We start from the raw sequence: 25,918 nt of genomic DNA on the forward strand, positions 1-25,918 counted from the left end.
CGGGCCCCGAGCCCTTCCCTCCTCTTCCTCCCCTACAGAAAACACACAGGATGGGTTTTGCAAATGCGGAAAAAAACTACAGCTCCTCTCGATGCCAGGCCTTGCTCCGGCCAGCGCCACAGCTCCACGCTTCCTCCTCATCCTTTATTTGGCAAACGTCTCTTATTATTATCACTATCATTATTATGATTCATTTTTGGACCTCTGCAGACACTATTTACATTCACATTAGCGCACAGCACTGCTGCCTCCGCTCGGAGCTTGGACTTTCCGTATTGCACTTCCGTCCTCCGCGCCGCTCCAGCGAGGCCAGAATCCCAAATAATCCACACCGTCCTCGGCCAGGAAGGAGGCAGCGTTCCTTTTCCTTTTCCTCTTAAAAATCCTTGTGAAACAAATCCAGCGCGGGGTGCGGGAGCAGCTTGGCAGTGAAGGGATGGGGGTGGGTCCCCCAACAGCTTCGGTGAGGGAGAAACCCAAAATCTGTCTTTTAATTTCCTTTTTTTTTTTTTTTTATTTTTTTTATTATTCTCTCTTTTTTTTTTTAAATCTCCTTTTTGTTCTCCTTTTCCAGGGCGGTGGCGGGCAGAGGTAGAGATGTGCCGGCTCCAGCTGCGGTTCTCAGCCCCATCTCCCCCTCCCACACCTTGGGGGTTGGGGGTTTTAGTAAAAAAACACTTTTTTTTTTTTTTTTTTTGCTTTATTTTAATAGAAATTCTTTAAAGCCCCAGGGGCATGTCCATCCATCCTTGTGGGGAGGGGAAGGAAGCGACAACAGAACGAAACGAACTTTGGCAGTGGAGAGACGTTTGGATCTTCCTTGGTTTTGGATTTCCTTTGGAGCAGAGGTGAGTCTGGTCTGTTCTTGGCTAGCTAGCAAGGTAGTTACAGGTGAGCGTCCGTCACGCGTCGTCTGGTTTTTGGATTTTTCTTTTTTTTTTTTTTCTTTTTTTTTCCCTTTTTTACAATTTCTTACTTAAAGCCAAAGAGTCCGACGTTTTCTTTTTTATTTTCTTTATTTTTTTTACCAAAAAAAAAAAGTAAAAAAAAAAAAAAAAGAAGGTTTAAAAAAAAAAATAGGAAGAGAGAGATGAAGAAAAGAAGGTTCTTTCCTCCTCCAAGTGAGCCCCTCAGCAGCGCAGCTGGGGGATGGGATCGGGCTGGTCTCTCCCCACAGCACCGTGTAGCGAGGCTGGAGCCAAATCCCTCATCCAAAGAGCAAAAAAGGAAAAAAAAAAAACCCAAAAACCAAAAAACCCCAAAAAAATTCCCAAACCACAATCCCCCAACCAATAGAAAACCAACCGAAAAAAAAGCCAAAACAAAGACTGAAGAAAGAACAGAGACCGGTATTTGCCTTAACTCCACTTAAAGCCCAGTTTGAGGATCCGTGAGGATTAGTTGTGAGAGCTAGAGAGGTCGTTTCGGAGGTCACACGAGTCAGGTAGCTGAGGAAATTGCACCGGGTGCAGTCCGTGGCTCGGGCAGCCCGCGGGCGGTCAGCGGGACGCGCTGTCCAGCGGCGCCGGCGTGGCCGGAGTGCCGGCGCGGGACGCGGCCACCGAGCCCGCCTCGCTGGGGCTGCTGGCCATGGCGGGCACCCCGTCGGGCTGGCCCGGCCCGGGGGCGGCGGGGCCCGGCAGCCCCTGCAGAGTCTGCCCGCAGACGTGGTGGTGCTTCTCCCAATCCTTGTGCTGGCAGAAGGAGCCGCAGTAGCGCGCGGTGTTGCAGCCGCTGCACGTCTCGCTCGCCTTCCGCCCGCAGTTCCAGCAGCTCTGCGGGAACGGGGAACACGGCCTCAGATCTGGAATGTGCACCCCCAGGCCAGGCTGGGCACCCTCAGCCGGGACCACCATCATCACTGGGACCACCATGCACTCCATCATCCCAGACCGGGAACATCCATCCCAGAATGTGAACATCCATCCCAGAATGGGAACGTCCATCCCAGAATGGGAACGTCCATCCCAGAACATCTACACCCATGCCAGACTGTGTATTTCCATATTGGACCAGGCACATCCACTCTGGACTGTGCTCCCCTATCCTGAAACAGGTCCCCCCTAATCCCAGACCATGGACACCATCCCAGACTGCATCCACATCCAGGACATGCTGCCCACACCCCGCATCCCCATCTCGGTGCAGGAATTCCCCTCTCCTCTTGTTCCCACCCTCCCAGACACCAGCGCTGCCACCAAGGCATCCCCCAGGGTCCCCACCTCGCTCGAGTCCTCCTGCTGATTGATGACGGTGAGGGCATCCTCGGACGCCTGGCGCTTGGCCTCGGCCAAGGCCCGCTCCATCTTGGCGCGCTCCGTTGTGATCAGCTCGTGGGCTTTCCGCTCGGCGTCCGACACGGCCTTCTGCAGCTCGGACATGGCCTGGCGCTTCACCTCGTTCACGGCTTCTTCTGGAAGGCAGCAGCCGAGCGTGGCCGGGGTGTGCCGGTGCCCCGGCATCCCCCCTTCCCGCAAAACCACCCCCAATTCCTCTTGCGCCGCAGGCATCCCAACGAGGGGAGCTGGGTGCCCTGCTGGTGCCCACCCCGCACTCACCAGCCTTCCTCCAGATCTCCTCGGGCATGTACCCGGAGAGCGGGCGCGGAGCAAAGTCCCGGTGAGCGTCTGCGAAGGAGAGAGGGGGACGCCCTTAGGAGACGCGGTCCCCTCGGAACGGACCCGCCGGCAGCGCCAGACCCCCGGGAGAACGGCGCGGGCACCCCGGAGAGGGGCGCAGCCCCCGGCCCCGGGGGTCAGTACCTAACTGGGGAGCCTCGGCGGCGGCGGAGGAGGAGTTGTGGGGGCGTGCGGAGGGGGGGCTGCCTTTCTTCATGTCCTCGGCGTCGCTGTAGCGCCGGATCCAGTGGTTGAGCTCCTCGCGATCGGCCTCCTGGCACCGCCGCAGCACCGTCAGCGACCGCCGCGTCTTCTCCACCATGTCCATGATGCAGTTGAGCAGCTGCGGGGGAGACAGCGGGGATGGGGAGGGGGCTCTGCTGCAGGGGACACAGGGATTCGGGCTGTGCCGGCTCCAGGGTGCTGCGCCGGCTGCGGGAGCAGAGGAGGCTCGGGAGAAAAGCCCCGTGAAGGGACGCGGTGGGGATGGAGGGCAGAGTGGAGGGACACACGCATGGCATGGGGCAGGGACACTACGTACGTTGTTGAGGTGTTTCCACTCCTCCGCCCACTCCCTGTCCGTGAGCCGGTGGTCGATCACCTCCTCCTGCCGCGACCCGTGCACGGCTGCAAGGCAAGAGCGGAGCAGGGTGAGCCCCCCTGCTGGACCCCTCTCCTTTCGGGGGGTCCCCGCCCCGTTCCCCCCCGTGCACCGGGACCGCAGGGCTCACCGGCGGGCCGCTGGCGCTCACGGAGCTCCCGGGGGTCGGGGTGCCGGTAGGTGTCCCGGTAGTGGTGTGCCATGGCCATGTCCTCCAGGCGGTAGTGCTGGGGCAGGGGGGGCCCGGCCGGGGGGTGCCCCAGCCCGTTCGGGGGGTGGCTCAGCCCGTTGCTGGGGCTGTAGCGCTGCGCTGGGCTCATGGTGCACGGCCGCTTGCTGAGGTGCTCGGGGTGCAGGGGGTCTCGGTCCAAACCGTTCTCTTTGGTCCTGGCCGGAGGAGAGGAGGTCGGTCCCCACTGGGCCCCCCCGGAACAGCCTCCCCTTTTCAGGGATGCGTCCCTGAAAAATCCCGCACGCCCCTCCCCGGCTGGCACCTGTCTGGCGTCCTCCTCTTGCCGCTCTCGCCCACCTCCAGGAGCAGCTCGGAGGAGTCGATGGGAGAGGAGGCGTTGGCGTCCAGCAGCAGCTGCTCGTGCTGGGCCAGGTACTGGGCCGGGGTCTGCTTGGCCATGCGGGCGCAGTGCAGCAGCTCCCGCTGCAGCAGCGGCAGGTTGGCCTGCGGGGGGTGACAGTCCAGTCCACAGCCCCACAACCCCCCCGAGCAGCCTGGCTGTGCCCCCAGCTCGCCACGGACAGGGGGTGCCTTTCCTTTGGGGTCCTGCTCCCTTTCCTCCCAAGGGAACAGCTTTGGGATGCCAGCAGCGTGCCCAGGGGCCAGGTGGGCTTTTGGGGAACGGGTGTGGCACCCCACAGGGTTCAGACACAGCTTCAACAGAGCCCTCCTGCATCCTGGCAGGGGCTGCAGAGCATCGTCTCTGGGTCAGGTCAGCCACCTCGGCCACCCTGTCCCCACGCTGCTCCCTGGGGATGGCACCTGCGGGACCCCCAGCCCGTGTGGCACCCCCAGCTGTAAGGATCTGTAAGGAGCTCTCTCCCACCCACCCACCGTGTCCCCCCACGGCGCTGCAGCCCCAGGAGCAGCAGGAATTAAGCAGCAGAACCCCCTTTTGCCCGGCGCTCTGGCCGCCAGCCCTGGATTTTGCCTTAGGCAGCTGAGCCGCAGCCAAATCCCATCTGTGGGACACGTTAGCGCCCGAGCCGGAGCTGCAGCTGCGGTGAGCAGGGCCGGACCCTCCCTCCCCTTCCCTTCCCTGGCCGGGGGGAGCAATCCCACAAAAACAGCAAGTCCCCAGTCTGGGAAGCACGCCGAGCCCGGCTGGTTGCAGTTAGGATAATGAGAAACATCTGGAGCGGGCGGTGGGAACAGCTGGGAGCGGGGTGCCAGGGCGGCCGGCGCGGCCGCTGCGCTCTTGGCACTGGGACAGCGGGGATGGATCCCAGCCTGCCTGGAGCCACAGGGCCACCAGTGCCTGCCAGGCCTGGGGGTTCACCTTTCCCTGCTCCCACGGATCCCAAAAACCCCGCAAACTGGACAGGAGGGGAGGGCGGCTCTGCCGTCCCCTCCAGCTCAGCCAGGAGCAAACCACTCCAGCAGATTCCTGTGATGAGCATGGACCTCCACTCACAGAGCCCTGCTCTGGGGGGGCTGGGATGCAGAGGTGGAAAAGGGGCTATTTTTGCATTTTTTAATTATTCCTTTGCTAACAAGGGACAGGGGACACCAGGCTCAAACATCTGCTGGCAGTGCCAGCTGTGCCAGCACCGGGCAAATACCTCCAGAGAGGGGTGACACTGCAGAGTCAGCGCAAAATTAAAAGGCAAATAAAAAAGAAGAGGGAATTTTTAATGAATTGCAAATGGCAAGCAGCTGGGCCGACCCCTTGCTTTATTGCAACCAGCCCTGCGTGACTCCACACGTGTGGGGGCACACGTGTGCCTGGGGGGACACGGGCAGACCCACAGGCAGCTGCCAGCCCCAAAGCCAGCCCTAAATCCCCTGAAATGCTGCCATGAATCCCACCCTGCCCAGGCTGGAGACCCACCTTGAGGAAGGGGATGACGAAGGGTCGCAGTGGGAAGTTGGTGGCCTCTTGGAGCTTGGCGTGAAACTCCTCGATGGTGAGGGTGGAGTTCTGTGGGGACAGCCTGGGCTCAGCACCCCTGGCCCAGCCCCCCACACCCCTGGGGGACACTTGGCTGTTCCTCCCCTATTCCTGCTCCTCAGGAAAACCACACTCAAGGGAAAACCACGCTCAAGGCTTCACTGGTGACGCCAGCAGCCAGGACCAACCCTGCACTGGCTCTGCAGATCCCAGGAGACGCTGGGCAAACAACCCCCTTTCCTCCAGGGTTTAGATCAATCTAGGCCACTCTTTTTCCCTTTCAGCAGCATCTCCATCCCCAAAAGAAAACCCAGGATCCTCAGATGCGGGGGACCCCGTGGCTGACCCCACGGACGTACCACGAGCCCCAGGACGAGGGTGCGCACCCGCTCCCCGATCTCGGGGGAGATGTCGTTCCCAAACTGCTGCAGGGTGGTGAGGAAGCGCTTGAGCTTGGAGAGCTGGCGGGCGCCGCAGGCTGGAGGGAGCTGGTGGGTGGACAGGGAGGCGCTGGAGGAGGTGGCCGGGCCGTTGCTGAACCCGTTGGGGGTGGACGGAGCCCCATTGATGGCGGTCGGCGAGTGGCTGCTCCCGTTCATCACTGGGGAGACAGGAACGGGAGGTCAGAGCGCGTGGCTGTGCCCTGGCACCGTGGGGACAAGGCTGGGACGGTAGGACCGGAGTGTCCAGCTGGGTAACGCGGGGCTGGCAGCCTCTGGAAGGCTTCAGGATGCTGGTGAGTCCCTGGGGCCGCCCCGGTGCTTTGTGGGCTGTGAGGAGCCAGAGCAGCAAGGGCCTGATCCAGCTCCTCAACAGCCAAGGGAAGGGGCTCCCTCCTGCCCCTCCGAGAGCTGCTGAGCACTCCCAGAGAGAATCCATCAGCCATTTCCCATGGAGCCCAGCCTGGCGTGCAGCACGTTGCCACCTCTGTCCCCACTTCCATGCCGGGAAGGACGGGAGCTGCCTGAACACCCCACACCAAGAGATCCAGGGGGATATTTTGGGGCACCAACCAGCAGAGTGGCAGACCTCTCTCTGCTGCATCTGCTCCACACAAGCACAGGAACCTTCTCCCCACGGCGTGGGTGACAACGCGAGTCACCCCTGTCCCAACCAGTACAGGTGACAACGTGGGTGACCCATGTCCCAACATTGTCAGTGACAATGCGTGTCACCCCTGTCCCAACAGCCGGCGCAGCTGAGAACGTGGGTCACCCCTGTCCCGATGGAGCGGGTGACAATGCGTGTCACCCCTGTCTCGACAGCCAGCACAGGTGACAACATGGGTCACCCCTGTCCCGACACGCATCGCACCGCGGCCCCGCCTGTCCCGCTGGGATCCCACTGACCTGGGGGTGCTGCGCTGCCCTGCCAGCCCTGCCTGCTTTGGGGGGCTCCCGCTCGCTCTCCGGCCGGGCAGCGCCCGCCGCCCGCTGCAGAGGTGCCGAAAATAACCCGGCGGCCACAAGTGCTTTTATTCCCGCGACAGGTGCGTTCCTAAGTTGGACAGCACACATGTCCCTGGGCCGGGATGGGGTTGGGGTTCGCATCCCCGTGACCCGCCGGGGCAGGGCGAGGGGCTGGCGACGGGGAGCGCCCCCGGGGGCTGCGGCTGCGCTCGGGTCTCTCATGAGAGCGGGCGTTTCATTTTACTTACAAAGACAGACCATCGACCATTTCAAGCAACCATGAAAACGGCCGCGAGGCAGAAACGTCGGAGGGCCAGCGTCTCGATCTGCAAGCAAAATAAAACACGCTATGATGAGAGAGCAGAGGGGGCAGCTCTCGGCTGGGGGCCCTGCACGGGATGCTCCTCACCACGGGCACGTGTGCCATGGGCAAAGCTGCCAGCCCCACCAGGGACCCGCTGCAGCCACTGGGAGGGTTCAGGGGACGGATGCTCGGCTGCTTGACAAACCCCTGACATTTTAGGGACCGAATGAGGTCCCTCAGGAGCAAGAACAACTGAAATGCCGTGGTGTCCCTGCCTAGCTGCTCCATGCTCCCAGCCTTGTGTCTCAAACCCTGCTCTGTGCTGAGCCATGGTGCAGAGGCCATCTGCACCCCTGGTCCTTCATCCCAGACCCAGCCACACCTGGGCTGCCACATCAGCCACAGGGCTGGGATTGACACCCAAACCCCCTCTAAGCACGAGCTGGTTTCTAGAGAGTCTGTCCAGAAACGCCGCTGGAGGGCTGCAGGTGCCAGGGGATGGATCTCAGGGCTTGTTTTAGGGTTTTTTCTTCCTCACTGGGGTTTTTCTGAGCAAGAAGCAGCTATGAGCAAAACCCTTGCACACGTGCATGCCCAGGAAAAGTCTCAGCAGAACCAGAGTGGCCACTGGCAGTGGCCACTGGCACTCCTGCCACGGGGTCAGCCTCGTCCCCTGGCTGTCTGGATCCTGCACTGCATGTGCCTTGTCCATCCTCGTGCCAGGACAGTGACACCGGTACAGTGCCTGATCCCTGCGGGTGTGCAATGAGCCCAAGTGCCTCTGGCACCGACTACAGAGACTGAAACTCCCACCTGGTGCCCCCTGATGCCACCACACCATAGCCTGGGCAGAGCAAGGAGATCCCAGCCATGACAGTGCCCTGCCACCACTGTGTGCCACATGCCACAGATGTGTCCCCACATGCTTGGGACGCACCACGGGGCCGTCTCCGATCCACAGGAACTCCCCCAAGCCCACCCACCATCCTCCAGCCACGCGCTGCTCTGTGCCAGCATTTGGTGACGGGGTGGCAGAAGAGCAGGATGTCCCTGTCCCCAGGGCACAGGGGCAGTGCCACGGTGCTCCCTGCAGGAACAAACTCCAGACACGAGTTGGGAACATACCCGAGGAAAGTCTCCAGCCCGAGCACAGGCAATGCCACCCCACATCCCAGCCAGCGCCGTGCCGGGCTCTGCGACGCCGGGTGCCGGGTGTGAGGTGCAGGGAGGGCGCAGGGCAGCCCCGGGCTGGCAGTCTGTCCGTCCCCAGCGCGGTACTCACTGGTGCTGGGTGTGAAGGAGGGGTGGCGTGTGGCTCCCTGCGTGGCGGCCGGCGGCGGGGGCATGCTGGGCGGCGTGGAGCGGGCCTGAGTCTTCACATCGGCCGGCGAGTCGGGCATGGTGGCGGCCGGAGTCTCCGCGTTATCTGCGGGAAGAGGGCACGGGGTGGTGAGCGGGGTGTGCCAGGCAGGGCAGCAGTTCCCTGGCAAACAGGGGGCAGGGGCAGAGGGGACACTTGGGGACCTCGGGCTGGGCCGGGCGTCTCCGCTCCCACTCTGAACTCAGGTGACAGGGACACGGCTGGTGTCCCGCGTGGGGGGGGTGATGGACCTGCTGCCCATCTGCACAGCCACGCAGTGCCCTGAGCAGGGACACAGAGTGCTGGCACCAGGAGCAGACACTGCTGTGCTGTGCCCAGCCTGTGTCACATCGCTGCTGTCACAGCATCGCTGCTGGCACCCTCCTGACACATCCAGGGAATTCCTGCTGCCCGCTGACCCCTCACCATCCCTGGCAGCATCGGGGCTGGCAGAGATCGTGGGATCACTGCAGCCACTGCTTGCTGGCAGGACCCACACATCCAAGTGACTGTCCCCACCGACCCGAGTGGCCCTGCAAGGTCAGATCCTGCAATCCAGGGATGGTGGAGCTCCCGGCCGTCACCATCACCCCACCGGGCATCGCCGCCTCCCTCCCGCCTCCCTGTGCTCCCAACCCCAAAAACGCCCGGCAGTGCATTCCGGGAGGAGCGTGCCAGCGCCATCCCCTCGGGCCAGCACAGCCCCGCTGCGGGCTCTGGGCCCCGCGGCTGCCACGCTGGCGGTGACGGGTGGCCACAAGTGCTGGCAGCTGTGGGGATCTGTCACCGTGCCCGCGCTGCCGACAGCTCCGGCCAAAGATGGAAGCGGCCGCCACCCCGGCCATGGGGACCCCCCGAGCCCCAGCGTGGTCCCCACCCGGCCCGGCTGATAACCACTAATCCAATATTCATCCTTAATCCAGGGCAACTGCGGGGAGATTAATTGAACCCGGCCACAGCACATTGGCCGGGCTAAATAAAAGCAGGGCCTCATCCCCACGGAGATGCTATCGGGGATGTGCCACAGCCCACGGCGCATGGAGCACCAGGAGATGGTGGTGGGAGCCAAAATCTCGGCTGGTCACCCACAGGATCCTTCTGGATGGCTCCAGCACCATGGATATCCCTGTCTGTCCACAGCACCTGGAATGCTGCACACACCTGGATGTGCAAGCTCCAGTTCCTCGCTCCCTTCTCCCTCCCCAGCCACAGGAGAAATCCCAAAGCCATGCAGCTTCCCTCTCCCCAGAACCTCAGCTTCCTTACAGGGCCTGCCAGAATTAATAGCTTGTTTTGAAAAACACTTTGTTTTCCTTTTCACTGACATGCCCATCTCTGGGCAAAGCTTCCAGGCTTCCCCTGTCACTCAGCGGAGCAGGATCCAGCTCTGACGGCAGAGGACGAGCCCTGAGTGTGCACAGAGCGTGACCCTGTGAGGGGTCCCAGCTGCAGCACCCTGATCCCACAGGATCCTTGCCTGCATCCCTGGCACCACCCCTGTCCTTGTCACAGCCCTGGCAGCGTCCCTGCCTGCATCCCCATCCCAGCTCCATTCCCCCTCGCTGCCCTGACTCCATCCCACACCAAGGGGAAAACATGGATACGTTCATCCTGGCACTGACATGGCTTTTCCACAGCTTGCCATCAGCAGGAAAGTTTCCATGAAGCTGAGCAAGCAGGGGAATGGGGCCTGGTTCTGGTTTTTCTTGTGTTTTCTTTTTTTTTTTTTTTTCTCTTAAAGTTTTAAATTTTCCCTGAGGTGTTTGCAACCCAAACACGGCCAGACAGGCACAGGAACGGTCCCAAATCCAATGGGGCAAAGAGCCTGGAATGCCCAGAGGACCCAACCACGATTGTACCACCAATCCAGGACCTTTGCAGGATGGGATGAGCTCCAGGAGAGCAAAGGAGATTTTGGGGAGCCAAGTGCAGCCTCCCCTCAGCACCTTCAAATAGCGAATCCCCAGCACAACTCCAACTCCACTGGAATTATTTTTCCCTCTGTTTTTTTCTCTCTTTGGGGTAATTTGTCCCAGCCGCTCGGGGCCGTGTCTGTTTTCCTCCATCTGGTTTCCATTAGGTCTGTGCAGCCCAGATGAATAAGTAATAATATAAAAATAAAAGGATTAGTATTTTCTCCTGGGCTGGCGGGAGCGGCTGTTCCCCACCCTGCCCCCCGGGGCCAGCGGATGCCGGACCCCCGCACACCCCTGTGTGACCCCGAGCCCCCCGTTTGTCACACGCAGGGTTTAACTGCCCGGGTCCCTGCTGGGGTGACACTGTCACACGGCCAAGCGTTCCAGCGGGCACAGGGGCACTGCAGCCGGAGGGACACGGCTGGCAGCCATCCCAGCCCGCTGTTTGCTGTTTCCCACAGCCCCAGGGAGCCCATCCAGCCACCACAAGCCCGGGGTTCTGCCTCGTCCCTGGGCAACCAGCGGGATGTGGCGGCTCCCGGCTCCGGGATGAGCATTCCCCAGGGATGGGGATGGAGCAGGCACGGAGCTGCCCTGGATGCGGCTCCGGCTCCCTGCAGGCAAAGCTTCCCGGGCCAAGAAGGGGTTAAAGGGAATCCAGCGCCCAGCATCCTTCATGCTCTCCAAATGGCCACAAATGAAATCCAGATGCTGAAGGCGACGTCTCCCCAAGCCAGGCTGCCTCCGAAACAAAGGCAGGGAAGCATTCCTGCTCCTCAGCTGCCGCAGCCGGCGGGGCCAAGAACAACTCCCCGATAAGGTGGCAGGGCCGGAGCTGTCCCAGCTGGAGCAGGTTTGGAAGTGTGCAGTGCCTGAGGCCGGGCAGCAGCGCCAGCCACGCGCACCGGCCCGGCAGAGCTGGTGGCACCTCACGGTACCATCAGCTCCCTCCTCCCCTGCACCCATCCCGCTTCCCTTTTTGGGATCAGCTCCCTCCTCCCCTCTGCACCCATCCCGGTTCCCTGTTTGGGATCAGCTCCCTCCTCCCCTCTGCACCCATCCCGGTTCCCTGTTTGGGATCAGCTCCCTCCTCCCCTCTGCACCCATCCCGGTTCCCTGTTTGGGATCAGCTCCCTCCTCCCCTCTGCACCCATCCCTGTTCCCTGTTTGGGATCAGCTCCCTCCTCCCCTCTGCACCCATCCTGGTTCCCTGTTTGGGATCAGCTCCCTCCTCCCCTCTGCACCCATCCCGATCCCCTCCCTGGGCCGTGGTGACAAAGGTGACAACAGGCAGCTTGGAGTTGATCCCCAGGTGCGCTTGGAGCAGGAGAAAGCAGGAGTGCAGCTGTGGGATGCTGACAGAAGGTGGGTTCAGGTGGGATATTGGGAAGGAATTGTTCCCTGTGAGGGTGCCCAGAGCAGCTGTGGCTGCCCCTGGATCCCTGGAAGTGTCCAAGGCCAGGCTGGACAGGGCTTGGAGCAGCCTGGGATGGTGGAAGGTGTCCCTGCCATGGCAGTGGAATGAGGTGAGCTTTAAGGCCCCTCTTAACCCAAACCATCCCAGGTTTCCATGGTGATGCTGGAGGGATGCTGCCCACCCATCACCAGGGTGTCCCAGATGCTCGTTTTGGGGAGCCAGCCTAGCAGGGAGCAATCCACACCCAGCACTCATCAGCACTAATGGAGCCCTTTAAAAGTAAATCCAATAACTAAACTGCACGATTTGTAAAGGAACCCAGTGATGCCTTAAGTTTTAGCTTTCATATTTTTCATATTCTGCCCTGCCCAGGTGTGTGGTTTAGAGCTTCATATTCAGTGTCAGTGAGCTCTCTTCACAGAGCAGCCAGACAAAACAATTCTTTTTCCAGCTTGGTACCAAGGACAATCATTACAAGTTTCAGGCCCAAGAGCAGAAACAACGCTGGGCAGAAGAGAGAGAACAGGATGGGACTGCAGAACCTGGAGCTATAATTGGACAATTAACCCCAATATGCAGATGGACCAAAACTTATAAAAATGTGAGGCCTCATGACCACTTGTCCATTTTTGGTCCATCTTGGGTGCAGGCCTGGCCAGGCTCTTGTAGTGCCCAAGGTGTGTCCTTTAGGGCCTTTCAATAAATCCCTGCTTTATCCTGAGCTCTGTGCAGCCTCTGCTCCAGCTCAGCCCTCTCCAGGCATCACCAGATTCAGGCGGCTCCAGTCCCGGGGAGCCCTTGGAGCTCACCCCCACCTTTCCCACGGGCATCCTGAGACAGGTCTGGTGCCACTGGCCCAGCTGGGACATCTCCCACCAGCACAATTCCAGGATTTCCCCACGCTCAGGTACATCCCAATTCACTTTGCAGCCGCATCCCTGGAATGCCAGCGCTGCTGGCAGGTGCCCCACGGGCGATTCTCACTCAGCTCCAGGCCATCAATTCCCAGCAAATTCCCAAGTCCCGGTCCCCTTCCACCTCCCGCAGCATGGTGGTGACAGCACAGCTCCACACGGGACAGCAGCAACCTCAGCCAGGCTCCCCACGCCACAAAATCCCACTTTTCAAGCCAAAGCCATCCACCCAGGGACCCAAACCAGCTGGCTCGGTGCCACCGAGGCAGTGCCAGCAGCTCCAGCTCGCCCCGAGCTAGCGTGGCCGGGGGTGGGGGATGGGGATGGGTTTGATTTTTCCTCGAAACGACAACAAAAAAGCCAAAAAAAAATTTAAAAAAAAAAAAAAAAAAAGGCGCCCTCTCTGTTTTACAAGCCTTCATTTGCTATTGTTTATGTAAACAGGTAAATTGTTTCGTATCTCAATTAAAAACATCTGCCACATAAATGAATACCAATTAACTCATCCTGTTTTTAATTACTCTGTTAATTACACACAGGCAGCAAAAAGGATGGCAGGGGAATAGGGAAAGCATGCTTACACCCCCCCTTCCCACCTTGCTCTTGGCAAGGATCCGAAATGTGCCCAGATAATGATGGATTAAGGTGAAAACCGTGGCTCGCGGCCAGCTCCGGCCTCCCGGGGCTGCCGGGGCGCCTCGCAGGGAGATTTCCCGGGAGCCTCTGGAGAGGTTTTGGGAAGCCCAAACCCCACGGGATGCCCCAAGGGCTCCTGCGCCATCCCCCGGTGCCAGCCCCGCGCTCCTCAAAACGCGGCCGCGGAGCGAAACTTTGGGATGGCGAGAGGAGCGAGGAAGAAACATCCTGATGGACCGGGAGCATCCTCGTGCTGCCCCCGGGAGCCCTCCTGGCACCGAGGGCAGCCCCTGGGCACGGCTGCACCGGGTGGGTGCCATCCCTGGCGAGGGACCCCGGGCGCCGCCAGCCCCCCCCCGGCTGCGGGAAGCTTTCCAAGCGAGCAGATGGGGCAGGGAGCGGCGGCAGGAGGAGGAGGAGAGCAGAAAAGGCTATTTTCTCACGCTACATATTTTACAAGTCGAACATTTTGTGCATTTCAGCCCTGCCTGTAAAAGCATCTCGGCCTCAGCCCCGGGACTCGACGGCGGAGCCTGTGAGTCAACAGCGGCTGGCGACGACGTGGCTGCTGCCAGGGGGACGGGCTGGGAGGGGGGGTCCCCCTCGCACAGGAGCGGTTTGGGGGGTCCCCCTGACCAGAACCCAGCCAGGGCACGGTATCTGCTGCAGGGTCGTGCCCGCTGCCACCGCCGGGCTCATCCCACCGGGCACACACACACACATCCACACCCTGCTGCTCCCCAGCTGCCTTACACTCCTGGAAATTAAATATCCGGGCTAAACACCGCGAGTAAACAGTGCCGCGGGCAGCCCGGAACACCTGGAGAGGAGCAGGGCTGGGGCTGACCCTGCCGAGCTGCCCCCAGGCAGGAAACACCCCCGGCTGCACCATCCCTCCAAAACCTGCCCCAAAGGGACACCCCAAAACCCGCCCCAGCCGGGGATTCCTGCATCCTGGGGATGCTCATGCCCCAGAGCGGCTCTGATGGCTGGAGCGGGGACAAGTGGCACACGCAGGGGGTTCGGGGCATCCTGGAGACCGAGAGCGACTGGAGAAGGGGAAGTTCCCCCTCCACAGCCCGGCTCCGTGGGAACGGCGAGGCGCCGCCGGCTCCCCAGGGACCCCGTGGCAGACCCTGCCCCACAGGCGCCAGCCTGGTACCGGCTCCGAGGGGGTGCCGGATCCGGCCGTGCTCTCCCACAGCCTCCAGGCTGCTGCCTCACCGACTCTTTGTCTATTTTTGAGCCGCGGGTTCCATTTCAAGGCGATTTTGCCCGTGTGAAATTGAATCGAAGAACACAGGAAAAAAAATATTAATGAGAATTTTGCAAAATAAACAGGAAATCCCTTGGATGTTTGCTGGAACCATCGGTCGGCATCTTCCGAAGGAAAGCTGGGGGTTTGTCAAGGTGGGGTTCCCCCTGGGGAGCCTGAGCACAGTGGGAGGGAGGGACGGCAGAAAACAGCTTCGGGAAATCCAAAAATAACGCCAAACTAAGGCCAGCCGGGCAGGGGGTGTCCTCTGTGCCACCAGCCTGTTCCTGCGTCTGGCTGGCAAGGATTGCCATGGTCCCCATCCTTCGGGGCAGCTAAATCCATCTCCCACGTGAGATCCAGCCTGGAAAGCTCAGCTCAGGCTGCAGCATCCGACCCGCAGCACGGAGCGCATCCCCCCGGCCCCAGCAGCAGCGATTAAACCCAGCTTAACCCCTGGGCTGTGCCCCAAACCTCCCAGCCCCGTTCACAGCAGCCGGCCCTGCTGTGCCCCAAACCTCCATGCTCTGGATGGGGGCTGAAGAGGGTCGGTGCTGCTGTGGGGGGATTTGTGTGTCCCCCAGCACTCCCTGGCAGCCCTGCATTCTTCCTGCTTCGCTCGCTGCCAGTCCACTCACTCCCGCGAAGAGGTGTAATAACAGATATTTATGGGGTGCCTCTCCTCCCCGGGGGTCCCACAGCACCCCACAGCACCCATACACCTTCCCGAGGTGGCTGCAGGACAGGGGACCGCGCACAAGCACGGGCAGAGCCGAGTGCCCCCAGGTTTCAGCAGGGATTTACGGAACCGAGACCCCATTTCCACAACGCCTGGATCCTGCCTGGGATTTCCACGCGTGCAAACATCCATGGCTCAGCCGCAGAATTCCAGGAGCGTCGGCAGAGACCTGCCAGCCCCAGGTTCCCCGTGGGACCTACAGAGCCCCCTCCCCCCTGGAGTGGGGCTGAGCACCAGAATGTTTTTCCATCCTGAAAGTTCCCGATGTAAGAGGCGAATCCTGCTCCCGCTGCCCAAAGCCGGCACCCACACCACGCCAGTTCCCGGAGCCGTGGGAGAACAGCCTCTACCCCACACAAATCAACATCTGCACTCACATTTTCCAAACAAAACACACCCAACATCTCTGTGCTCCCGGGTAAAACCTTACCTGCCAGCATGGGAGGCAGCCGGCAGGGAAAACCCCCTTGGCACAGCCAAATTCACCTCCACTCGCCTCCCCAGCCACGGAATTTCTCCCTGCGTGGAAACTCTCAGCACGGGGACCTGCCTCACAAACCTCCGAGGATCCAAGAGCCCACCCCAGGCGGCAGCTCAGCTCCATGGGGCTCCTCACCCGAGCACCGCGGCTGTCAGCATCCTCCCCGGCTGCCGCTCCGTGTTTGCCGTGGGATTTCGGGATGGTTCCCCCATTTCTCCATGCCCTGTGCCACAGCACAGCTCAGCCCACCGCGGCGCCGAGCAGACGGATGTTCGCAGAGTGTCTTCAAGTCGCTCGACAAAGGAGCAGGGAATTAATATTCCTTTTAATTAAAGGCAGAAAAAATCTCTTTGTTCCTGAACAGAGAGAAAACAACAGAGGGAAGAGCTCAAAAGCTCTTCCTAAGCTGGAGACGAGACCATCGCTTGGAATCAAAGACACTGTCAACGCACACGTGACCTCGAATTAAAAAAACAAAATGAAACGCAGCAGCGGCAGTGGCTCCTCTCCGACAGCGAAGGAAAGTTGCAAAGTTTTTCTTGGCTAATAGAGGGAAAAAAAAAAAAAAAGAATTCCAAGAAAAGGTGTGTTTAACTAGAGAAACGCTCTGCGGTATCCGAAGGCACCATCCAGCGGCGAGGGAATGACGGGAGGAGCTGGCTGTGCTCGGTGTCGCGGAGGAGCGCGGGGAGAGCCTCGCTCCATCGCTCCGCATTCCCTTGGCAAAGCCGGGCTGCCCAGCTTAGCGGAATTCCAAAGGGAAAGCGAGAGCAGGCGGTGATGAAGGGCAGCGCTGGAGCCTCCCGAGCCTTCCTTCCCCAATCCACATCCAAACAAACATCCCCCGGCACACGCCAGGACTCTGCGAGCGGTCCCAGCGCAGCCCCGTGTCCCCACCACGGCCCCGTGTCCTCGCACATAAATACAGAACGAAGGGAGCTGCAACTTCCCAAAACAGTCCTGGGATTCCTCCCGCAAACTCTGCCAAGCTCAGCTCCGCCTCGCCCCCAAACACGGCTGCAGCTCCGAGTCCCCAGCAGCGGGAGCGGGATGCGGAGCTGGCGGGCAGAGAGGAGGATGCGGGGATGACAAAGAGTTGGACTCCGCTGGGCAGGAATCGGGAGCCACAGCCGGGGGGGGTCTGCTGGGGGGTGGGCACAAACTCGCGTGGGTTCCCGGGGACGCTGTGCCGCCCCACGCCGCCCCGGCGCTCGGGAAACGGCGACGGGGGACACGGAGGGGACAGCAGGAAGCGCCCCGGCAGCGCAGGGAAGAGGGGTCCGCACCCCGCCACCCCCCGGCAGCGCCGTCCGTGGGAGCGGGGCCCACGGGCACGGTGATCCCGCTGCCTCCGACACGGAGCCGCTCCGAGCGCTGCCCCTCGCTCGCCCCGGCTGTGCCCCCGCTCGCCCCGGCTGTGCCCCCGCTCGCCCCGGCTCTGCCCCCCGTGTCACCCCGGCTGTGCCCCCGCTCGCCCCGGCTCTGCCCCCCGTGTCACCCCGGCTGTGCCCCCTCTCGCCCCGGCTGTGCCCCCCGTGTCACCCCGGCTGTGCCCCCTCTCGCCCCGGCTCTGCCCCCCGTGTCACCCCGGCTCTGCCCCCGCTCGCCCGGGCTCTGCCCCCCGTGTCACCCCGGCTGTGCCCCCGCTCGCCCCGGCTGTGCCCCCCGCTCGCCCTGCCCCGCTCCGCCGCCGTGGCGGCACCGCGCTGGCTCGGGCACACGGAGCATCCCCGTCCCCTGCGCACCGGCAGCTGCCCTGACACCGCGAGCATCCCCCGGGCACCGGGAGCATCCTCCGGGCACCGCGAGTGTTCCCCGAGCAGCAGGAGCCTCTTACTGCCCTGCGCACCGGCAGCTTCCCCGACACCGGGAGCCTCCCCCGGGTACCGAGAGCATCTCGGAGTCCTGCACAACAGGAGCGTCCCCCGGGCACCGGGAGGCTCCCCGAGCATCAGGAGCATTCCCAGCCCCTTTTCCACGGGAACCCCCCCGGGCATCGGCAGCCTCCGATTCCCCGACGCACCGGGAGCATCCTCCGAACACCGGTGGCACCCACAGCCCCTCTGCCCTACGAGCCTCCCCGGGCACCGGGAGCCTCCGATTCCCCTGTGCACCGACAGCATCCCCAGAACACCGGGAGAATTCCAAGCCCCGCTTTCACGGGAGCCTCCGCGGGCACCGGCAGCCTCCCCGTCCCCGTCCCCGTTGGCGGACGGCACTTACCGTCCTGAGGTGTGGCGGAGGCGTGAGGTAAGTCCCAAGGCAGGGGCCGGCGGGGCCGGCAGGAGCGGCCAGAGCCGGCAGCGGCCCCCGGCGGCGGCGGCCCCGGCCCGCTTAAGGCCGGCGCTGGCGGAGCGCGGCCCCGCGGCGGCGGCTGCCCCCGGCACCTGCCCGCCGCCGCTCGCCGCGCCCGGGGCCGCCGCTCGCCGCCAGCTCCGGGGGTCGGGGCGCTTCCCCTCCCCCCGGAGGGGGGGCACCGGAGAAGCGGGGGAGGGCGGAGAAGCCGCGGTAAATCCGCGGGGCCGCTTCACCCCCTGCGCGCTGCCCGGCGGCGCATCCTCCCGGCGCCGCGCCGCGGCCCTGGGGCCCCCGCGGCCGCGCTCCGTGCCCGGCCCGGCCCCCGCCGCTGCCGCCGCTGCCGCCGCGCCGCCCGCCCGGCCCGGAGTGAGCGGGGCCCGCCCGCGCCGCTGCCTTAGAGCGGGGCCCGCCGCCACCGCCAGGGGGCGCCCCTCGGCCGCCGCCACCGGAGCGGGACCCCCGGGATGAGAGACCGGGAGGGGAACGGGATGGGATGGACGGGACACGGAACGGGCGGCACCGGGAGGGGAACGGGATGGGATGGACGGGACACGGAACGGGCGGCACCGGGAGGGGAACGGGATGGGATGGACGGGACACGGAACGGGCGGCACCGGGAGGGGAACGGGATGGGATGGACGGGACACGGAACGGGCGGCACCGGGAGGGGAACGGGATGGGATGGACGGGACACGGAACGGGCGGCACCGGGAGGGGAACGGGATGGGATGGACGGGACACGGAACGGGCGGCACCGGGAGGGGAACGGGATGGGATGGACGGGGATACGGGGCCGTGTGGCACCGGGGAGTCTGCACGGAACCGGGGGATGGAGTGGGACACGAGGCTGCGTGACACCGGCACTCCGCACGGGGACATGGGGCTGCCCAGGGAGCACGTGGGACCTGGTGACACTTTGGGGACAGGAAGGCCGCGCACGGTGGTGTACGGGGCTTGGGGGCTGCAGGGATTGGGGTTTGCAAAATCTTCAGAGCTGGGGGTGCTAAAGATCGAGGGTTGCAAAGCTGAGAGTGAGGGGCTGCATGGGCGGTGGAGTTGCGTGTTTTGGGGAGCTGCAAGAGGCTGGGAGTTATTTTGAGGGAGGTGGAGGGACTGCAAGGGAACGGGCCAGGACTTGTCCGGGGCCATGGGAGGAGTCAAGGCTTTGGAGCAGGGTGGGGGTCTCTGCAAGGGGCTGGGGGGCTGCGGGGGGATGGAGCTGCGCTTGCTCAGCTTCCCTCCCCAGGGGCTGGAGTTGTGCTGGAGCACCCACAAGACCACAGGCACAGCCCTCAGAGTCCCACATGCCCATCCCAGCCCGGCCTTGGAGAGCCCCCCACCCTGCTGGGCCTCGCTGGGGCTCCAAGGGCAGCTGAGTGCTGGGAATGCCGGTGGGACCCTCCCTGACAGCGCTGCGGGGCAGGGGGTGCACATCTGGCTGCCTGGCACACCCTTCCCCTGTGCCCCGTGCCAGCTGGGGGACAGCGTTCAAATTTCCCCTCCCCAAGTCCTGCTACAACGCTGCTGCTCGGGAACACAATCCCTGTGAATTTCCCTGCGAATTTCCCTGCGAGCCCCAGCCCTGCCTGTGTGTAATTACTGTGCCTGGCAGCTGCCTCCCTCTGCCACTGCCCTGTGCCGGGTGAATTACTCATCCTCACCCTCTTCCCAGGGGCTGGGAGAGCGGCGGCTCTGCCAGGAGGAGTCACCCGGCACGGCTCTGCTGCCACAGAACAGCTGCGTGGCCACTGGGCAGCCAGAGCGTGGTCCTGGCGTGGCTGAGGCACCGACACTGTGTGAGCACTGCACGGGCCTGGCATGGCCACTGCATGGCCCTGTGTGACCACTGCATGGCCAGTAAATGACCACTGCATGGCCCTGTGTGACCACTGCTTCACCCTGTGTGACCACTGCATGGCCAGTAAATGCCAATCACATGACCACTGAGTCACCTTTCTATAGGTAGTAAATGATCCCCACAAGGCCACCAAGTGACCCTTCTGTGGCCACTAAATGACCATCACATGGCCACTGTGTGGCCACCACACGGTCCCCAAATGATCACTGCACGGTCACTGCACAGCCCAGCTCTCCTCGCTGAGGGGTCACAGCAGGAGGTGCTGCAGAATCCTGACCCAGCCCCTCCAGCCCCAGCTCCAGTTTTCCATCCCTTGCTCCCAGAGGGTTCCCAGAGGAGCTGTGCTTCTCCGGGTCCTGCTGCCCTCATTCCCACGGGGACCTTTGGCCTTGGCCCCGGTGGCACGGGAGCACCGGAGGAAAATCCTCCCGGCCCAGCTGCACTCCCACCTCTCCAGAGCCCGGCTCTGCACGGCTGGCAGTGCATGGCACACACAAATGCCAGCACCACGTGTGCTTGGGGACACCTGGACACGCGGTTCCCAGCACAGGTCGAGGTGTTGTGGATCCCTGGCATCAGCCAGGCAGCCCAAGAGCGTTCCCAGAGTTCTGGGCTCCTTCGGGATCAGGCTGAGAGAGCAGGGACCTGCCCTGGGGGTGACCATGCTCTCAGCCCGGCCACCCGTGTCACACACCCGAGTGCAAACCTCGAACCACCACAAACCCCTCCTGTGAGTGCCCAGCAGTGCCACCAGCCTGGCGATGACCGAACCCCTGTGACCTGCCAGGCCACCAGAGTGTCACAGGGACCTGCTGGGAGCTGTCCCCACCTCTCCTTCATTTGGGGTGCGGCTGAAGGACAGCACCAAACACCCCCTGCCCTGGCCCCTGGTGCCCAGGAGCCGCTCCAGCGCTGTCGGGACGGGCAGGTGGCACTGTCACCTCCCAGGACAGCAGCGGGGGCAGAGCCTCCGCGTCCCCCCCGGCGGCGTTTGGGTGGCGGGGGCTGCCGCGTTCCTATTCCACGCACGCAGCCTGTAATTTTGGTCTATTGAAGTCATAATTCACTACTGTGAAAATAAACATTTGTGTTAGCTCGCTTTATTCGGCGGGGTTCGGCTGAATGTTAATAATTCCCCGCCGGCGGCTTTGCACGTGGCCTGGGACGCTGGGACAAAGCCCCGGCACCCGTGGCCGTGGCCGTGGCCACCTCCTTGCAGGCTTTGGGCGAGTTCTCACCCTCCTTTGTACCCTATCCCTGGGATCCTCTGCATCCTGAAGGAGACAGGAAAAAAAAGAGCCACTTTCTAATCCAGCGATAATGAGGAAGATAAAAACGTAAATTTTAAACAATACTTGGAGTCCAGCACCTACTCAGCCCCTTCCCTACCCATCCCTGCCGCGGGGTTTGTGCCCTTGTGCTGTTTTGTGGATGCTCCCAGCACATCAAAGACACCCCGGCACCCACCCCGTGCCATCACCGTGCAGGAGGACGCCTGTCCCCCGGCACCCCCGGCTGTCCCCAAGGCTGTCCCCAGATCTGTCCCCGCTGGGTGCAAGGGGCTGCCGCTTCCCCTCGGCATTTGCATCTTCCCAGCCTTTATCTTTCTCCCGGTCTCTGTATTGCTGCAATTACAGACACTTTAAAACACAATGATCTGGCTGTTAGCGTGATGGATGACAGAACCTTTCTGTCTGGTTTAAATCATTGCTGAGAGTGAGCAAACTTCCCCGGCTTAACCCTTTCCTGCCCCAAACCCGCTCCCAGCCCGGGACTGCTTTGAGCTCCATGGCCACGCATCCACCACACGCCTGGGTCCCGTGGATGGGATGAAGGGGGAGTCTGGATTCCTACGGGAAAACATTCCCCCATCCCTCAGCTCCCTGGGCTCTTGGGGCTCCCGGGGTATCTGGGGACAGGCGATGGGAGCAGCCCTGCCCGGCAGAGCCGGTGGCCCCGCTCCGCTGCGGTGGGAAATGAACGGCTGGAGCGGAGATAAGCGGCTGCCAGAGCCCGATAACCGGCTGGAGCCATCCCAACCCCGGGCTGGCAATCCTTCCCCCGGCAAATCTGGAACCGGGGCAGGATGGGGCCCCGGTGCATTCCCACCCGTGGGAGAGGGTGGAAACTCCTGTCCTGACTCGTGACTGATGGCGGGGTGAGCCCGGGATGAGCCGCACACCTTGCGGTGATCCGTGCTGCCTTTGTTGTGGGGAGGTGACATCTGCCACCGCCGTGCGCCCTCCCCAGCGCCCATCCGTGCCCGCCCACCCCGCAGGTGTCCCGGTCCCACGGGAGGGTGTCACCGTCACCCATCCCCTGTGCCCGCGGTGCTGGCTCGTGTCCCCCCTCCCTGCCGGGTGTGCCCACCGAGGGCTGCGTGGAGCGGTCTGGAGGTGCCAGGGACCCGCCCCAGGGGAAGGGACACCCCAGGGCACAGCCTGGGGGAGAAAGGGAGCGCTGAGGCCTTGGCATGGTGCGTGCCGGGAGATAAAGCGCTCGCTGAGGGCAGATGAAGGCAACTGGTACCAAAACCTCCCAGGAAATGGTCACCACCATGTGCCATCCGTGTGCCCCTGCACATGACCCCCGCCCCGGGGCAACGCGGTGGGTGCCGGGCTCCCAGCTCCACCAGGGCACCCTTAGATGTCCCCTCTTGTCTCAGCAGTGTTGGGGACGCTTTTCATACCTCGTGGGTGCCCAGCCAGCAGTGAGCCGGCGCTCTCCCCGTGCCTCCCACTGGTTATGCGCCGTCCCCTTCTCCCGGCTCTCCCGGAGCTCCCGGCAGTGCCGGGACGAGCTGATCGCTATTCCGGCTGCATCCCCTCTTCACAAGCCTCAGGCTTTTTAAAAAAGCCCCCGGTGCTGGTTTATCACACCTCGCCCCTCTCCAGGGCGAGGGCTCAGCCTGTCCCCCGTGCCACCCCTGTGCCACCCCTGTGCCACCCCGGGTCCTGCCTCCGCCCGCTCTCACGGGACGATGGCTGCAGGCCCGGGCACCGAGCCGTGCCGGAGCAGGTTTCCTGTGTCACCCCCAGCGCGTCTGTCTGTCTGGGTACCCCTGGGTACCTCTCTGAGCTCGGTGACAACGAGGGCTCGCAAGCTGCAGCGGCGCAGAGCCCAACACGGCTGTGGGGTCCCCGATCCCCCTTTCCCTGGAGCATCCCTGCAGGGACAGGGAGCTGCAGGGCTGGGAAGGGTCGGTGTGACCGTGGATGTTCCCATCGCCCTGGCTGCGAGCACGGATGTGCTGGCCCAAATCTCAGCGCCTAAATCCATCCGGCGCCGGCAGCGAGCACCGGGAGCCAGGCTGCAGCCCCCGGCGCTCTTCCCTTGGCATTTCGCTTGCAGCAGGAGCCCTGGCGCTGGATTTTCCTGCACGTTAATCCATCGGGGAATGCAGCAGGGAGATAAGGGGCTGGTGGGGAGCCAGCGAGGAAGACGCTCGCCTGCCCGCCAGCTATCGCCCGCCGCAGCCGCATCCGCCCGGGGACATCTGCTCGGCAGGAAGCGCCGTGCGCCAGCCTTTCCCAGGAAAGGGGCTTCGTTTGTGCCTGGCTTCCCTCCGTGACCACTCCTGGGGGTCCCCAGGCTTGGCTCACCCACCCTGCAGCCACCGGGCTGGAAGGAGCAGCCCCACGGGCTGTGGAAGCAGATCCAGTGGCTTTGTGGCTTTCCCACAACTTCCACATAGAAAAGGAAAAAAGCGTATCTCCATTAAAATAAAAAATAAAAATAAAAAAAAATCCTGTTTTCATTGCTGACAGATTCGTTCCTGCTCCGTGGCATTCAAAGGGAAACCACCCCCTACCGCTTATCATCCTGCTCGCCCTGCGCTGCCGGCTCCGGAAAATCACCGGCTTGCCTTCAAAAATGGGAGACTTTAGGATACCGTACCGTTCCTCTGGGTGCCTCCAGGTTTTGGGGCTGCTAGGGGCCGAGTTTCCAGCTTTTCTTTGCCACGGAGAGCCTGGGAAGTGTTTTAATTGCAAAGCAAAGATGACTCCTGGCCTTGACTCCAGGATTTGGTGTTTTGGGGTGCATGGAGACACTGCTGGCACCTCCATGGGAGCAGCACCCAGTGGGAAATCCTGCCAGCCTCATCCTTGGCCAGCAGGAATTCACTGGGAGATGCTGAACAAAATTCCCTGAGCTGCCCTCGAGTTCACAACAGGTTCACATTCCCCTTCTCCTGCCCTGACCGTGGGGACCAGCTCCTTCCTGGCCCTCCCCATCCCACAGGCTGCACTGCCTGCATCCTTCCCAATAATGAAGGGAATTTAATTAGCAGGCATTGCACTTCCAACACCTCTCATCCCTGCAAAAATCAATGGGAGCTAGCAGGAGGTGGTGTGAGCCTGCCTTCACTCCAGCACACAGCTCGGATGGAGATCCAAGCCCTGGGGCTGCTTTCAGAACCTTCCCAGCACCAAAATCCTTCATCCTGGGGCTCTGGCTGTGTGGAGGCCGGTGCTGATCTGTGCCACGCCAGGCCATGCCATGGGGAGCCACGGCCTGGTGCCAGCTGAGGTCTGGGGTTTGTTACGAGGTCCAGATGTGCCACGGCAGCAGAGAACGTTGTGGCTGTCTCTGACCACCTGCATCGTTTCCAAGTTCCCAGGCTAAAAGCAGGGCTTGTTATCAAGAGCAAAAAATGTGCCACCTCTGTTGTATTTCATTTCCCTTTCTCCACCTCTTCCCTGCCCGCTGTGCATCAGAGATAACAGCTCTCGCTGCCGAGCCTGGAGAGCGGGGCCGCAACGGCCTCGCCAGCCCTATCGGTGCCTCGCCGGCCGCAAGGAAATCAGGAAGTTTGCAGAGATATTTGGCCAACAAAATAAACATTTCTCCTGCCAAAAGCCTAACGGGCAGCCCGGCGAGCCCGCAGCAATCTGCACGGCTCCCTGGCTGCAGCCTTCCGGAGCGCGGTACCCGCCGAGCCTCGCCGCCTTCTCCCGGCGCCTTATCGGAGCGTGCCGGAGCCTGGCATGTGCCAGCGCCTCGCCAGGGACCCCAGCGGGGCTCCCCCACCCACGGTGAAGCGGCACAACAGGTGCAGCGCCCACGGTGCACCCAAAGGCTGCCCTTGTGCGGCCCTGGGCCCCGGGCGGGTCCCGGGGTGGGCAGGGGGCTGCGGCCGGAGCAGGGGGAGCGGGGTGGGGAGTGAGGGGAAGCGAGGCACGGGGCCAGCATTGTTCACACCGGTGACTCAGCCGGCTCTACTTTCCTGCCCGTGCCGGGCACGGGCCCAGCAGAGCTCCCGAGCCCCCCAGAGCTGCCCCAGCCCCTCGGCCTCGGTGCCCAGGGATGCTCCATCCCCACGGAGCCTCCACACCGCAAACTATCAGCGGCCCGTGGGGTCGGATGTGAGCTGCCGATGCCAGAAGGAGCACAAACAGCCAGCAAACACAGGACTGAAATGCTGGAAATAAAACATCCTCGGGGCTGATTACTCGTTATGGGAAGGTTTAATTGCAGAGCGGGCTCCGAACTGGTCCCCATGACGGCCCCACGGTGCACCGGCCGTGTCCCGGCTCCCCGTTCCCGCTGGCAGGTCCCCAAGGGGATGCACTGACTGGTGCCAGCCACGTGCCACCCTCGGGGAGCACCTGCCTGCCCAGGGCCGCGTTTGGCACCGGGGTGAGCCACCCGTGCCGCGGGACATGGCACCGCCATCGCCACCTTCCTCCCGCCGCTGCCTCTCACCTTGGCCGGTCCTGCCCAAGAGGGGTCCCTGTGCGCTCTGGGGGGTCCCGAGGGGACGGCGGCAGCGCCCCAAGTCTGCGAGCCCCGCCGGGGCTGATGCAGCCAGGCTGGTCCCAGGTGCGGGCAGGAGCTGCGGCGGGGCCGGGGATGCCGAGCTCCGGAGGGGAGCGGGGTGTCCTGCCCGCCCGGCCGCCAGGGCCGCTCATGTGACGGCCGGGGCCGCGGTGGCAGCGGAGCCGTGTCCCATGGCGAGGGGAAGGTGAACAGCTGCCGGGCAGTGATA

At 62.8% G+C, this 25,918-nt stretch overlaps 1 protein-coding gene across 7 annotated transcripts; it reads right to left on the minus strand.

Moving 5' to 3' along the window:
- Nucleotides 1-1,030: 1,030 nt before the first annotated feature.
- Nucleotides 1,031-25,918, minus strand: CBFA2T3 (CBFA2/RUNX1 partner transcriptional co-repressor 3). Of its 7 annotated transcripts, none has more exons than XM_058846356.1 (12): nt 25,636-25,918; nt 8,338-8,481; nt 7,000-7,077; nt 5,702-5,943; nt 5,283-5,372; nt 3,714-3,895; nt 3,350-3,606; nt 3,160-3,245; nt 2,763-2,961; nt 2,559-2,627; nt 2,223-2,413; nt 1,031-1,775 (listed from the first exon to the last, which is right to left on the minus strand). In XM_058846356.1, exons 2-12 carry the CDS (start codon nt 8,453-8,455, stop codon nt 1,500-1,502), a joined length of 1,788 nt encoding a protein of 595 aa, XP_058702339.1. In that variant the 5' UTR covers nt 8,456-8,481; nt 25,636-25,918; the 3' UTR covers nt 1,031-1,499. The 7 variants fall into 7 exon arrangements, with proteins under 7 accessions (XP_058702339.1, XP_058702344.1, XP_058702340.1 ...); XM_058846361.1 differs by lacking the exon at nt 25,636-25,918 and adding an exon at nt 17,997-18,141; XM_058846357.1 differs by lacking the exon at nt 25,636-25,918 and adding an exon at nt 15,909-15,924.

Source organism: Poecile atricapillus, chromosome 10 (assembly GCF_030490865.1).
Source record: "Poecile atricapillus isolate bPoeAtr1 chromosome 10, bPoeAtr1.hap1, whole genome shotgun sequence".
Lineage (NCBI taxonomy): Eukaryota > Metazoa > Chordata > Aves > Passeriformes > Paridae > Poecile > Poecile atricapillus.

What these genes read in the sequence shown, in the direction of transcription:
- CBFA2T3 (XM_058846354.1), bottom strand. An exon ending in AAGAGGAGGACGCCAGACAG is followed by an intron (nt 3,607 to 3,713) that starts GTGCCAGCCGGG and finishes TCCTCCGGCCAG; the next exon opens with GACCAAAGAGAACGGTTTGG. An exon ending in AGCAGGAGGACTCGAGCGAG is followed by an intron (nt 1,776 to 2,222) that starts GTGGGGACCCTG and finishes CCGTTCCCGCAG; the next exon opens with AGCTGCTGGAACTGCGGGCG.